Below are 15,159 nucleotides of genomic sequence, written 5' to 3'. Positions count from 1 at the left end.
CATGTGGCAGCTGTCAGCCTCAACTGATTCACACACAGGAGAAGGAGTTTGCAAAGAGTATGTGAGCTCTTTGCCAAATACAGGCAAAAAGTGGGAATCTGCAAAAGAGCTTTATGAATGCGATGTTTGCTTTACTTGTTAGAGGTTGGTTGGAGTGAGCCAGTTTGTTCCTGAGAGTTACAAGATTCTTAACCATTTGTTTTTCCCCCTCTGTTTTTTAGTCAACAGAGCAAGAAATTTCCACCAACTAACAAACTGTACACAGTACATTTTGACCTTAGGAACAGTGGGATCTACAACAAGAACCATGTAGAGCTATAGTTTAAATAGCTCTGTTATTCAAGTGTATATGTGCTCTATTATTTAACACTCAAATAATATCTGAAATAAAATGTGTACGCCTGATGTTTTCATTGAAATTCAGACCTTTTTCCATTTGCCAGTTCAACAAAGGAGGATTGGGAGACAAAAATCTGAAACAAGGGTTGTTTAAACAATGTTGAACACTAACAATCTATTTATCTTTACACTTTTTAAACAGGTATTAGGAAGAAAGTCTTTGAGGGGGGAAAAAGCTTTTTGGTTTCGTAGATGTAAATGGCAAAACAGGATTTACAATAAAAAGTATAACAACTGGAACATTAATTTTCTAAAATTCTTAACCTTTTTGAGTACCATCCTAGCTTGCATACACCCTGGAAAGAACAGGCAGCACATTGTCCTCAAATGTTCACACCCACAGCAATACAGAGAATAAAACCACATTGGCATGTGACCAAACTCATATACATACATACATATATCTACATCTTAACTACTATGTTTAACTATCACACAGATTTCAACACACTTTTCGGTAAACGGGAAGTTATACAATACGTCCAACACCACATGACAGTCAGTTAGCAGCTTTTGACTATCGCAGCCAATTAAAATGTGAAAAAGGAAGAACTTTTTAAAGTCTTTTTAAGACTCTTTGCTTACATCCTGAATTTCTTTCCTCAGCTAAGCAGCTTCACTTTTGCAAAAAACACCAAAGTGCAAAAACACTAAAGGCTAAGACTTAATTAGAAATAGCATGGTATGGATTGGGACATAGCATTGTTATGCCTAAACTAATACACACACAATTTTAGTAATCATGTAACAGAACAAACTGCAACAGTACAAGCCATAGATTTCATTATCTGAAGTGTGATGACTGTAATGTTGGATGTAGACAACCAGCTAAGCACATTGTCAAAATTGCTTTTCCCTCCCTGTCAGTTTTATTTACTGCCCCCTTAAGGCAGCAATCAAAATCTGCATAGCACTCTCAGCTACAGCCCAGAAACTCGTGAATAAAAGATAAACAGGCTTGAAGGAGCCAAGTTAACAATGTGCAAGGCTACATCTTGACTTATCATCATACTTTCATTTGAAAGAAGGAGCAGTTATATTTGTTTCACACTCAGTTCATCAAACGCGCCACATGTTGTAGCAGACCGCTGATGAATAATGCAGTGCTTTGGCAGAGGAGCCTTGACAGGGACAGGGCATGGTCTCACTGGATTCCTTACTTTGAGGAGCCCCTTCTACTGATACAACTTCTCAAAAGACAGAACAATGCAAACCCATTTCCAATGCAGTTTTCAAACCATCTTCCAGTCGGAGGAAGAACAGACGGTGCAGCTTGTCCTCTTAAAAAGCTTAAGTGGTCCTGTCTCCTCTATGCTAACTACTTAAAAATCTGCAAGCAGTACACACATTATCCCACTCAAATATTTCTGCCTCAGTAACTTATCTCTTTTAATCATTTAAACTTTACAGAAAATATAAACCTTGTCATGAAACCTTGATAAAAAAAGCAAACACTTGGTGTTTACCAAGTGTTGCTGTGTGGCGACATAAGTACTAATGTAGCTGACAGCACAATTAAGTAGGAGCCTTACAGCCATGGTAGCAAAAGAAAAGATGCAGATTCACTGATATGCACACAGCTGCCACTCAGTAACTTCTGTCATATTAAAAGGAGCAGGATTTGTCCTCAGCTATGAAGGAAAGCACTAACGGCCTTTCCAGGCTAGAGATTGGAGCCCGCTGCCTGCGCCAAGGTCAATAAGGCATGAAGAAAGGCCATGGAAGGGTCACACTGGACAGAGCTTCTTGTTCAAAACACAACAGCCCCTCACTTAGGAAAAGGCCCCAACACAGTAAGCGAGAAAATGTAGCAATGTTGCTGGAAATTCATCTTTGCTGGAGCAAACATTTCCAGCAAAGATGAAGCTTCCAGAAGTTTTCCATGATAAAACAGGAATGCTTCCACAGAGGAAAAAATGGTCCATGAACAATCGATGAACAGTCAAGTTTCATGATAGTCTGGCCGAGTTTATAGGAAAACAGATGAAAATCATCCCTTTTAACGTAAGACATATGTGCATGCAAAAATAAATGTGGCTAGTACCGACCTGTGGTAGAAGACTAAATGTATCATTCAAATGTCAGTAATAAAGGTCGTTTCTTTTTTTAAACAAGAACAACAGTACAAAAAATCGACACATTCTTGTCCAGAGACTATGTGCAGTGCCTGGACACAAATGGCTGTTTAAATGTATGATGTACTGTATGTATCTCTGCCCTATGAATAGTAACAAACAGATGCAGAAATTCTGAGAATCCAGGCAAGGGTTGAGCAGGGAGGATTTGAGGGAGAGGGCAAAAAGCTGCAGACAGACTGTAAGCCCTCCAGAGTAATCGCATGTGGGATACTCTTCTGAAATCTCAGAAATATTTTCAAGGACAGAGACGCATTCCTGCTGTAATATACAGACCCCTTCAGATCTGGAATCAGCCAACATACCTTTTTTTTTCTCATCTTAATTCACACAGCTGTGCGTGCACATCCATCTACTCTCCAAGCTGGAAAGACAGAATATTTCGAGAGTAACAACTAACGATACCTTAACTTAAAGGACTGAGGAGGATCCCACGCAGATAGCTCAGGATACCTTGAAATGTCATCTAATCGGAAACGTGACTAAGATCGAACGGCCGTTCCTGGAATGTTGGAATGAAACAATACATGAGTAATGCTGCCCATCACCATGACCCACACTCACTTTCAACCTGCTGTGTCAACAGGGCCGACCAGCTGGAATGCAGCAGCTACTGCCAATACACAAAGATCAATTCGGTGGCTCTGTAGCCAGTGCTTTAAAATACCACTTCACTGTTAGCTTCAGCACTTCAGACTGGTGTAAGAGCACAAGATGATACACAACTGATACTTCCTTTAAGAAGCATTTTAGTTGTTTATCACTGTTTTTTGGTTAGATTTTTTTTAAAGTTTTTTTTTTTTTTTAAAGTCACAGCAGGAAAATTGCTTAATTGTGACAAAACACTGGTTCCAACTAAAAATTCCAAGCTACTCCTCAAAAACATGACAAATAAGATCTCCCATAAAAAGAAACCCTGTTATTAAAATGACTTAACTTGAATAAAAGCATCTTACATTGCACTTTAAACATACATGTTTTCTGTCCTTGTCATAGATGACCCACAATGTTGGTTTGCTGTCAACCTAGACATCTGTGATCTGAAAACAACACGTCTGGTTACATGACGCCACACGTCAGTACACACCAGATCATAAAGATTTCCACCAGAAAACAGGCGTACACACACGCAGTACTGGGAAATCCACCCAACAGCACCCTTTGTGCATCTTTTACATCATCACAATCAAAAACAAGCCTTGTGTTTTGCCCTTGCCTCTGCGGCGATACAAAATATTATCCACACAAGGCTGCATTATCTGACTCACGCTCTTGTTACTGTGACTGAGAGGAGAACTATGCTGTACGTTACCATCTGATGACCAAAGTTTCTTAGCAATGAAGCTTATGTTATGAAATGCAGCCACCCTTTGATCCAGCGGCAGAGTGCTCACACCTGCATGAGGGAGCGGGAGTCGTAGTATTTAGTTGTCTTTGTTGTTATACATGCCCTTTCTTGGCCTCTGGGGAATGGATTTAAGTCTCCAGGTATTTAAAGACAAAGGAAAGAGGTTAGAGGCCCCGGAGGAAGCTGAAGGCGAAGGGCTCACCTGGTTACAAGCAGCAATCTTTAAATGAACGGAGTGCTTGTAAACCTGTCAAGTCAAGACATTCATTGATGTATTGTGTTTACACTGTGGGCCCAGCTCTTCTTACATAACTGACCCTATTGATTATCACCTATCTGTATTTGTTATAGTCAGTCAATACCAATTATTTAACACCTCTGCACCCTTGACTACCTGTTGGCTAAAGGTCAAGTTTTTTTTCTCTTCTGCAGCGATACACACAAGCACACCCTGTTTCCGGGTGTCCTGTACATGTGTCTTAAAAAGGCTGTTAACACTGAATTCCACTTTTATCTAGAAATAAGTGAGAAACCAATAGAGATACAAACTGATATGAAAAAGACAATCAGCTTATCCCAATCAAAACAAGACACTACTTTGTCAACATATCATCCTGCAATCACAGCCTCATATTCACAAACACATGACAGAACTTATTCACTCCATGTTTTGACTACCACCTCGCTTAGTCAGTATTCCTCTCAATCCTGGAAAAATGACAAATTCACTCAAAAACCAAACAACCAAAAGAATTGAATAATTGTCTGAACTGTCACTTCTGTCCTAACAAGCCTCCTACCTCCAGCAATCTTCTTGAGTAGTTGCTGCCTGGCAATAATCCTGCCCAACCTGTAGCCAGAGCGTCTGCGGTGATGGTCCATTCTCAGGTATATATCCTGAGTCTCAGGGGTCATACTCCCGAGGCACTCACTGGCCGTGGACTCGGGAAGCTCCCAAAACATAACTGTAATAAGCCCCTATCCCCTGGCTGATAAACACTCAACCACACAGGGTCTGACCAACAGAAAACTTCACATACATGCGTGAAAAGCCTAAAGTGAGCAGAGAGGGAGGGCACAGCGGAGGCTATGGGGGGAGGAGTGCCAACACTTCAGCCTGTCTCTGCAGGCCATGTGACCACAATGAAACCAATTGCAAGCAGGCAGTGGGAGTACTGCCCACCTTTCTGAGCTGAATCCAATGTCTGTGTGAATACTTGTCAACTTCCCCCTGCTCTGGAGGGAAATATAAATACCACTGGAATGCCTATGAACTGAGTAAGGAGAGCAGGAGAGGATGAAGAGGGGTTTGGGAGGGCTTACAAAAATAGTGGCTTTCAGACCCTCCCTGTGCTAGAACAATACTTGTGCTGTTGCAGGTCACACAGGCACCAAATTTACTGCACGAGAAATTCTTGGTGTCGTTTTCGAGAAAACTACGGAACGGGAATGAGAGCGAGAAGTTGTTCTTCATTTGAGAAGTCTCATTTCTGCTCACCCACACCCACCACATAACAGCCTCTCATAACAGCCAGTCACAGGAAGTGCTCTCAGTAGGCTGCCTATAAAGTGTCAGCTACTCACAGGAAAAATAGCTTGGAGTTGGAACACGACTGACCTAATTCCACTTTACTAAACTGAAAAGTAAAGATCAATCTCCAGCAAGTACTTTAATCAGTTCTGATGATCAAAATTAAAGGCTTCATCTCCCTGACACAATAATGTTTAGTCTCACTTTTGTACAATCTGACTATTATCATCAGTGTTGGGTAAGTTACTTTAAAATAGTAACTTAGTTACATTACTAGTTACTTCTCTCAAAAGTAACTCAGTTACTTCAAGTTACTCGTTACTTTCAAAGTAACTAGTTACTAGGGAAAGTAACTTTGGTTTTACTCAGAATTCTCTTGTTAATGTGTTTCTTCCATAACTTTGCCAGTCTTCTAGCTTGCTTACTTGCCACAAGTGCACTGTGCCACCTACCAATAGAAAGGATATGATAACGTGCATATTTCCACGAGAGAAATCCCACGCCTGGACCGTCATTGACTGCTGCCATGATTCTAGCCTACGTCACAGAGTCATGTGCGCCTTTTACATCCAACACAAAAACTGCAGTCGTGGTGCTTTCGATTGTACTCAGAACTCAGAAATTCTGCCTTCTGAATAGGAAGATGTAGGTAACACCAGACTGCAGATGAGCTGCATACAGGGCTGGACTGGGACAGAAAATTGGCCCGGGCATTTTGACTAGAAACTGGCCCACCATTATAGGAAAAATCATAAAGCCTTTGAATGAAAACAAACACTGTTGTGACAGTGATGTTCACTGTTTTGATGGTATATATGCATCAATCTATCAATCGTTTGTTGTAAGATTCAGATAATTATTTTTTAAAAGCTAGACATTTTAAATGAGAATAAGAAAGTAAAGTATTTCTTTGTGCCCCCCATTCCCTGTTAATGCCCTACATGCCCCCTTGGCCACACTTTGCTAGATCCGCACCTGCACAGTTACCAGCTGTCAGCTACCTAAAAAAGGATCCTGGTGTTATTTGTCTCTCAGAAACAGTTCATAACTTCCCTTCAACTCATTCATGTCACCTAAAAGGTAAACCTGTTTCTCCATCACCTGCTCAGCTCTGATGATCCAGTAAGGACATCTCCTGGTTTCATCTTCATGTTTCCCTCTCACCAGATAACCAAACCATATCATGACCAGCAGCTTTTTTTTACAGCTGTGGCTCCAGCAAACATCAGCTGATACTAGAAATTAATATTAAATAAATTCTAACAACAGCTGATCAAGCTTAAACGTGCTGCTGTTGTTTAGCGCGACATCCGCTGGTTTCCTCTTTCGGCGCAAAGTGGGCGATAAACAAACAAGAGAGAAAAGCCGATCAGCTGATCATTGATCAGTTTTCATGATTGAAGTAGAAACGGGAGAGGGAGGGGGGAGAATGAGAGAAGAAGAGGCAGCTGTGCAGCGTAAAGACACAGAATAACTCCAGCTTTGTGCCTTTTTCATTGTAGCTGAATTACGGGACAAACTGTTCCTTTTCACCTCAATAAGAAACGCGTAATATTTTCTCTGAATACCAGACGGGACGGCTGGCAACTCTAATAACTTATGAACAAAATAAGGTTCAACATCATTAACTTCATAGCACCACCCAGCTGTGTAGAAACTCCGTCATGCTAGCTAGCACGCATTACGGAAAAAGTCAGAATAACGAAAATAAACTCCACCTAAGCTTGGTTTATATCTGACCCAGAGAGACTGCAGGTCATAACTTCTTACCTGAAGTTCAGTTCACACTTGGACCGGCGGCCGCCTCGGGTCTCTTTTCCTTCTGCGTCCCTTTTCCTTCATCCACCTGCTGCCTCCACCACTTGCTAATGTTACTGAATCTGTGGAAACTCCGCGATGCCACCATACGAAGTAACGAGTAACGACCCTATCTAAATCCCAGTAACGAGTAACGCGTTCCTGATTTTGGCATAATAACTAGTTACCGTGCTCGTTACCACAATAATAACGTAGTTACTGTAACGCGTTACTTAATAACGCGTTAGTCCCAACACTGATTATCATGTAATAGTTCCTCATAATTGCAGCTGTTGTAGCTGGTACACAAAGACTTAATGACTTTCCATTTTCTGCCATGGACCAACAGACATCTATCAAACTGTGACTTTAAATAAAGCTGTGTAGAGCAAAAGGAAAAATTAGGTATTTATGGGACAATCGCTACAACTTATTACAACTTCTTTTTGCATATAATCCCCCTCTCGCCCCCATTTATTTGTTTATTTATTCATATGCAACTCCGCAAGCTCATTTTCTTGTAAGACATTCCAGGACAGTAACAAAGTAACAGCTAAATCAATGTACAATGCATTAAAATAAAGATAAACAATCACATGCTCCCTTAAACACATTCTTTGTGATTCCCTTATGCTTACTAATGACAGAGCAACACATCCCCTGCAATCCTAAAGCTTTTTAGAAGCTTGTGAAAAGGTAAATGTCCTATCCCAGTGGGATCAGATATTAGCCGCTCTTTGAAACTGCTAGATTGCACCAATGTATGGGCAGTGTAGGTGACAGTTCGGTGCATTCACTTTATTTGTGCTCTATCCAGGCAACTCCACATGGCTTATTATTTCCAGTATTGCAAACACATCTCATTTGGATTATTTTTTGTGGAAAATATCCCAAACATATCCTCCAGAAACTAAACAAAGCTCAGCATAAAAACGGCGTTACAAGGTTGGATTTTTTGACTCCGCCTTCTTTTCAGGTTTTACAAGTAAAACCAAAAATGAATCTCCTCTAAGCTAAAAAAAAAACAAAAAAAACATCTCAAATATTTTCAAAAGCAAGTCACTTACTCCATTTGGAATGGCAAACTAAATCATATATTCTTATGATTTTAAAGTCCACTTCTGTCAGCCAGTTTACACCATAAAATAACAGCCTTCTAATACCTGAAATATGCTTTGGTACCAGCAGACACACCCAGTGCCAATCAAGGCCCCTGCCACTCTCCCAGTGACTGTCCCGGCCTCAGCATACAGGCTTGTCTGTTTAGTGTGAGCATGGCGCCACACACGTGAATAGAGCAGAAATAGGCAAGCGACCAAGTTAAACACAGCCCCTGTCTGTTCCTCTCACTAGCTGGCATAATCCACCCTAGCTTAAGCTCACAAAGACCACAATTCAGCAGCACACTTCAGAGCCCGCTTCACATTTTCATAAACTTCTCCCGGGTTTAATGGCCCTCCCCACACCCTCAAGTGGCATGTTTAATACAAGGCTCTCGCTTTTTTAAAAGCACTAGGTGATGGTGCGACACCATTCAGATGATTTCATTGGGTGACGACTCTTTTTTTTTTTCCCTCTTTTTACACACACACAAACACCTGCATTCATTCATGTTGTGAAAGAATGGCTTAAAGTGTTAGATGCAAAAAATGAGGGCAAACATTTCTGCATATTTCTCTTCCCTTTTGTCTAGACGATGTATATCACCGAGTGCATCATACGTATCACATTACAGAATCAATCTTGTAAATGACAGTGAATGAGATTAATGGTGTCACCGTCTCCGTCCATGCTCAAATACCTGAGCGGTGATCGTGAAAGAGCTACAACATCTTCTGTGTACTCAGAGATGTCCTTGTGTTTAACTTTATGCCGCAAGCCATGATGAAATGGCTGTGGTCTGTCCTTAGAGGGAGCGCAGTGACTCCAGCCCTTATCAAACTTGTTTCAACACGCCACTGTCTGGGTTTCAGAGCTCAACTGCTATACCACATGACAACAGGAATCCAGACTCACATTACAGATGCACAAAAACATACAGAGGCTCTGTCAACATAGCTACCATGTCACAAAGTGGATTTTTATTGTTTATATACCCCATAAAGAAAAAAATAGATATATGTGATACTGGGTTTGAATCATGTCCAGTTCACATATAGCAGCAGTATCACACTTCATTATTAGGCCCAAGCCATAATGCAGACTTTTAATACATGTCAAACTTTCATTGCTTTCCACTCACTTTCTGCCATGTGTGATTACAAAAGGGGAACTTGTATTCTGAATCATCTTGAGTTAGTTGACGTTAGTCTGATGTGGTTTTATTCAGCAGCAGACACATGTATTCTGGACTGGGCAGTCTTGCTTCTGGTGTGGCTATGTTTCCTGTGGCTAAGTTTTAAGAATAACTCTAGTGTGACAGAAGATTTCCACTTCATGAGCCACCACATTTCTGACTGCTGAACTCAGCTCTGCATGATCATCACGCTCAAATACTGCAAGACCAGTTGAGCTCTATATGATGAGGTGGTTAAACTTTTTAACTCGCTTCAGCTCTTGGATGCTTTTTTTTTGTTTTTAGCAAGACTTCATGCCTATATTTGTCATTGGGAGTTAATTTAACAATATAAATGCTACAAACCAATTATTTCACCATTGGCTTGTTAATTGTAAGTTTTGCTTCTGCTGGGGGTAAAATTTCCAGATAAAATTACGACAGGAGGACAGTTGCTCAAAGCTGCTTATTGACACTTAAACAAATATCTAGCATACCCATCAGCCAGGTGTGATTCTAAAAAAGAACAACTGTTTTCTGGATTTGAAGCTTGAGCTCTAAAGCTAAGTACAGAAGGAATATTTGTGGGTTTAGACACCAGGCATAATCTGCAAATGATCCCCAGTTCAAGATTGGGGGACACACAAAAACCCGATTTCTGGCTTAGATAGCCCTAATGCCAATGCCATACCCAGATAAACTGGAGGTTTTAAGAAGGCTTACTTGTGTAAAGTCTGTACCAAATCAAACGTGCAGATCTGTCTGCTGTGGCAACCCCTTGGGAAATAAGGAAGCAGACCAAAGTATCCAGGATTTATTTATTCCAGGATGCCTATGTCTCCACAATCTATCAGAACTGGACACATAGATCAAGAACGTCTCAACTCACTAAAGTGATGATTGACAGAGAAAACCACTAAACCCTCAGTTTATAAATAAACCAAATATTTTAACACTTTTAAGAGCTGTAATAGATGCGTCACAGTACTGTACAATACAGGCAATCTTGTATATTTGTATTCCTCCACAGAATTCAGTTTCAACACCTAAATGTCAAATAAAATACTGTTACGGCTGACTTCTAAGGCTGCAACACAACTTACTCCAAAGCTCCTAAATAAGCCCAACAAATCAAATCAGGCATTTGACTTAAAGCTAAACTTTCAGTTTGAAAATTTCTGCTTTGCCAACAAAAATTCAGTTTAAGAGGTTTAATTAATGTCTAGGATTTGGACAAAGGCTCAAAGTCTCAAAGTCATAACCTTGGACTGTCACCTTATAATGAAAAAAAAGTTTGTGATTTAAACTTATCTACATAGGCTGGCAGCTCACATCTCTTTGTTTGAATATGTAATGAACACACATTAATCTCAGAGGTGTTGATAAGGCTTATTAAAGCTTTGGTTTAAATTTGTTTGCTGCAGAATGGCCTTAAATGTATCTTCATAATATAAGATACTGTATAATTTATTTTTAAAAAATTAAACTAAACTTTTAGCCAGTTCGTTAGTATTTTAGGGTGCAAACACACTTGTCGCAACATAAGTTCTTTGTGACATCATAAGTTATTCGCTGACAGACCAAATCCATCTCGAGTACCTCACTAGCACCATTATCTACATATACACTGAAAAAAGAAAATATCCAAAAATAGAAATTTGTACCGCACCTAGCACCCTAAAAACAGAGAAAAGAAAAAACTTTCAGACAGAGTTCACAAATGATTCAAATCAATTCCCATATGTCAGCCATCTACATCTGGGTCTGGTCTCTATGCAGCATTTGTCCCCTCATTGTTCAGTGTCTGCATAAGCAGCTTCACATGCTGCATATGGAAAAGAATGCAAGATTAATGTGTCAGATATCCAGACACTGGCAAACTCAGCTGCTGCACCAGTGACGTTCCTAAACAGGCTTCACAGCTGAGCCAAGCATGGATCAGATCTGATATGCAACTCTGTGCGCACACTCATAAAAACATCTGGTCTCCATTTGAATGACTACAGCACTTCAAATCCACCAGTGAAGACAGAGCTGTTTTGTCATTCATGTGGTTTTCCCCACATAAGGCGCTATTGTGGTCACTTTACTGCACCTGGCGGTACACTCGGGCAACTGCACAGATGACTGACGTTCACTTCTGACGCAATTCTCTCAGGGCCATTAAGAGAACCAGTGCAACAAAAACTGACCTTGAAATTATTAACTTAAATCGATCCCAGAGTACTCTAAAAATTAAACATTTTCCACATTATGTAACACAGTCTTAGAAGAAGCAAAAAAAATACCATAACATACCAATAACAAAACTGTGCCTATTGTGGTAAATGTTTCCATCTCTTTTGCCATTAAGTGCCACTTCCTCATATAGAGTTAATTTCATACGCATTTCAAAAAGTTAACATGTATGCTATACGTGATATTACTTGGAAAATAAAGTTCACTTTCACTGAATAATTCTTGGCAACACATGTGTTGTCACCAAAAAAGGCAGATGCATTTTGAAGGTGTTAAAGAACCTATGTGTAAACATTTTCAATGCAGTCACAAAGTTGCTTCAGTTTGGGTTTATTTGGGATTTTTTTTTTGAGCCAAGTATGAGCAAATAATGTAAAGGGAAAAAAATGTGATCTATAATCTCAAAGACAGTGGCACAGAAAGCATGCACAATAATGTTACCCTGCAGAAATACAGTCATTATAACTAACGAAAGAAAACCAAATGAAAACCAATTTCTTATGAACACAATAATAACTTAACGTAAATTATGTGACAGAAAATAAGATCAAACATTGCTTCATTCAATCTCATTCACTTCATAAAGCTGGTGAAATTACTTATCAGCGCCCCCTTGCGACCCCACTGTCATTTGAAAGTAATAAAAAAAATCGACGCTAATAAAGGAAAACTCTCCTACAGAAAGGTATTAAACTGTATTTATTATAAGTTTATGGCATTTATTAGACAGTTTTTTTAGTTTGCTGCCTAACTACCTACACCTTCAACTGAGCGCAACTAAAAAAATAATTTTTAAAATTGTAATATTAGACCAGACTACATGCACGCGTGGAGTAATTTTTAGGATAAACAGTATCAATAGTGTCTAGACAAAAAAAAAAAAATCTACCAACACAAAACAAATTCATAGCCTACCACATTAAGAATGTGTTTTCTTCTTAAATTCTCTTTAAATGTCACTCTGATCAGTGTGCAATAATAAAACAATAATAATTGTTATACACGAATTATATACGAATTAAAGAACTCTTCCCAGTAATAGGATGGGGTCACCTCAGTCTCTGCTGCGGTGGATGACACTCTATTCCAGCCTATACCGCGGGCTAAGATCTGACCTGAAGCGGGCTACTGACCTGCCAGTCTCCGCTCTCTGACACCCTTCCAGAGTAAATCCCAGGCTTTGGATGTGGAGCTCCACAGCTGCTCGCTGAAAGACCGCCGGAGCTTCAGTTTCGCTGACCTTCTTTTAGAATTCATCTCAAATCCTCCACTCGGACATAATAATAAACTCCTCCTGGTATCTCACAAACCCCTTTAAACACCCCGACACAAAATCACCTTTTTCCCGGCTTCAAGTTCTTTCTATAGTGGCGGCAAACCTGACTCCGGTGACCGGTCTTCAAACGAAGTTGTCACCATTTCAAGGGGAATTAAATGTATCCCCCCCAGTTAAAAACGGAAATCAGCAAGACAAGTAAAAGTAAGAAAGTGACAGTAAAGCATTAAGCGCGGCTTTCCCACTTCACACCAGATGTGTTTGTGTGCGCGCGTGTATCGACATACAGCCCTGTAGTCGTGATGCCTTCAAGTACCGTGGGAAACATGGAAATTGTTAGGAGAACCGATAAGATCCTTACAGCGAAACAGTACATAATATCTGGGAAAGAATCAGCGGAGCTTAGAGGGCTGGTGTGAGCAAAAGTGGTTAGATTACATAATTTTAAAACCCAGTTTTGAATAAAATAGAATCATGAGTTTATGCATTTAACAAATACGTTTACAGTATATAGAGTACAGTAGAAGAAATATTAGCTACCTTTAAACCCATGTCAGTGAAGTCAACATTAGCCTATGACACATTTATTATATGTTCTCGGTTTAATATTTATTTTTTTCAGAACATAAACACACATTTTGTGCAGCAAAGTTTTCTGGACTCCATCGTGAAACTGACTCTGTCATTTGTAACGCTGGCTGTCATCTTATCAGCACTATTACAGCTGAGCAGTTAATACAATATTGTGTACAATGTTAACGCTTTGCATACAAAGTTACTTTTTAGATTAACGCTTCCACAGTTGTACTCGTTCAATTTTCAAGTGGTGCCCAGGTCTACGTAGGGCACTTGAAGGCATCACGAGCTACAAACCACGCAACACCGCAAATACACACCGTGGCTCTCAAATGACAGAATCCACAAGCGAGCAATCACTTTCTCCTGTACTGTCACAATATTCTAATATGAAAATCCAAAAAAATAGCACTGAAATAAATAAATCCAAAATTAGACAAATGCTCTATTATAGGTGTTCTTTGCGTGTGATGATTAATAATAATTATTCAGTTATTTTACTTACAAATTTGTGTATTATCTTTACAGTCAGTCTTTCTTTATTAGGTATAACTGACAACTCACATATAGTCTTCATCAGGCAAACCCTGCTAGTACCAGGTTGAACTCCCTTTTGCCTTCATAGCTACCTCAGTCCTCTGCCTTAATTCTGAAAGTATCACAGACTTCCACATGCATGATGCAAATCTCATGTTCCATCACATCTTAAAGGTTACCTAAGATCTGGTGGATGACAAAGTAAATGAAATACCATCCTGCTGGAAGATGCTCAGAAGATGGATACACTGTGGTCATAAATCAAATCAAATCAAATCAAATCACTTTTATTGTCACATCACATGTGCAGATACATTGGTACAGCACATGTGAGTGAAATTCTTGTGTGCGAGCTTCACAAGCAACAGAGTTGTGCAAAATACAATAATGTAAACAAGCAAAATACAAGAATGGCTACATCTGAAACTAATAAATATATGTACAATATATAATAGTATATGCATTTCTGGATGTGTATACTAAATATTTTTCTACGTGTGTGTGTGTGTGTGTGTGTGTGTGTGTGTGTGTGTGTGTGTGTACATATTTTACAAATTAAATTAAAGGGATGGACATGGCATTTAAATGATACTCAGTTGGTGCTAAAGGACCCAACGTATACCAAGAAATTCTTCCCCACACCGTTACACCAACAGCAGCACCCTGACCCATAGATACAAAGCAGGATCGATCCATGCTTTCATGTTGTTTACACCAAATTCTGACCCTACTACCTGAATCTCGCAGCAGAAATCGAGACTCATCAGACCAAGTAGCAACATTAACATTTTCAACTGTCCGATTTTGGATTGTTCAACAAAAATTCTAGCTTTAGTTTCCTGCTCTTAGCTGACAAGAAAATCACCCAGTGTGGTCTTTTACTGCTGTAGCCCATCTGCTTCAAGGTTTGGCATGTTGCACATTCAAATAGGGTCTTCTGCATTCTTTGGTTGTAATGAATAGTTGAGCTACTGTTGCCTTCATAACAGATCGAAGCAGTCGGGAATTTGTTCTCTGACCAGTGACATCAATGAGGCATTTTTGCCC

The 15,159-nt window shown here is 39.7% G+C and overlaps 1 protein-coding gene across 4 annotated transcripts in view; it reads right to left on the bottom strand.

Annotated features, from left to right (window-relative positions):
* Window positions 1–15,159, bottom strand: part of stard13b (StAR related lipid transfer domain containing 13b) — a 64,217-nt gene that overhangs the window by 19,958 nt on the left and 29,100 nt on the right. The window contains exon 1 of one of the 4 annotated variants that reach the window (XM_085370839.1): window positions 4,683–5,688. The exons of the other annotated variants lie outside the window; for them this stretch is intronic. Within the exon in view, the coding sequence (XP_085226965.1) occupies window positions 4,683–4,845 (163 nt within the window). The 5' untranslated portion in view covers window positions 4,846–5,688. Of the gene's footprint in view, window positions 1–4,682; window positions 5,689–15,159 lie in introns of those variants that run through there. 4 annotated transcript variants of the gene reach the window in all.

The sequence above is a fragment of the Diplotaxodon limnothrissa genome, linkage group LG14 (assembly GCF_057381915.1).
Source record: "Diplotaxodon limnothrissa isolate DT_005_m linkage group LG14, D_limnothrissa_male_GT1.1, whole genome shotgun sequence".
Taxonomy (NCBI): domain Eukaryota; kingdom Metazoa; phylum Chordata; class Actinopteri; order Cichliformes; family Cichlidae; genus Diplotaxodon; species Diplotaxodon limnothrissa.
This window is presented reverse-complemented; position numbering and strand designations above follow the sequence as displayed.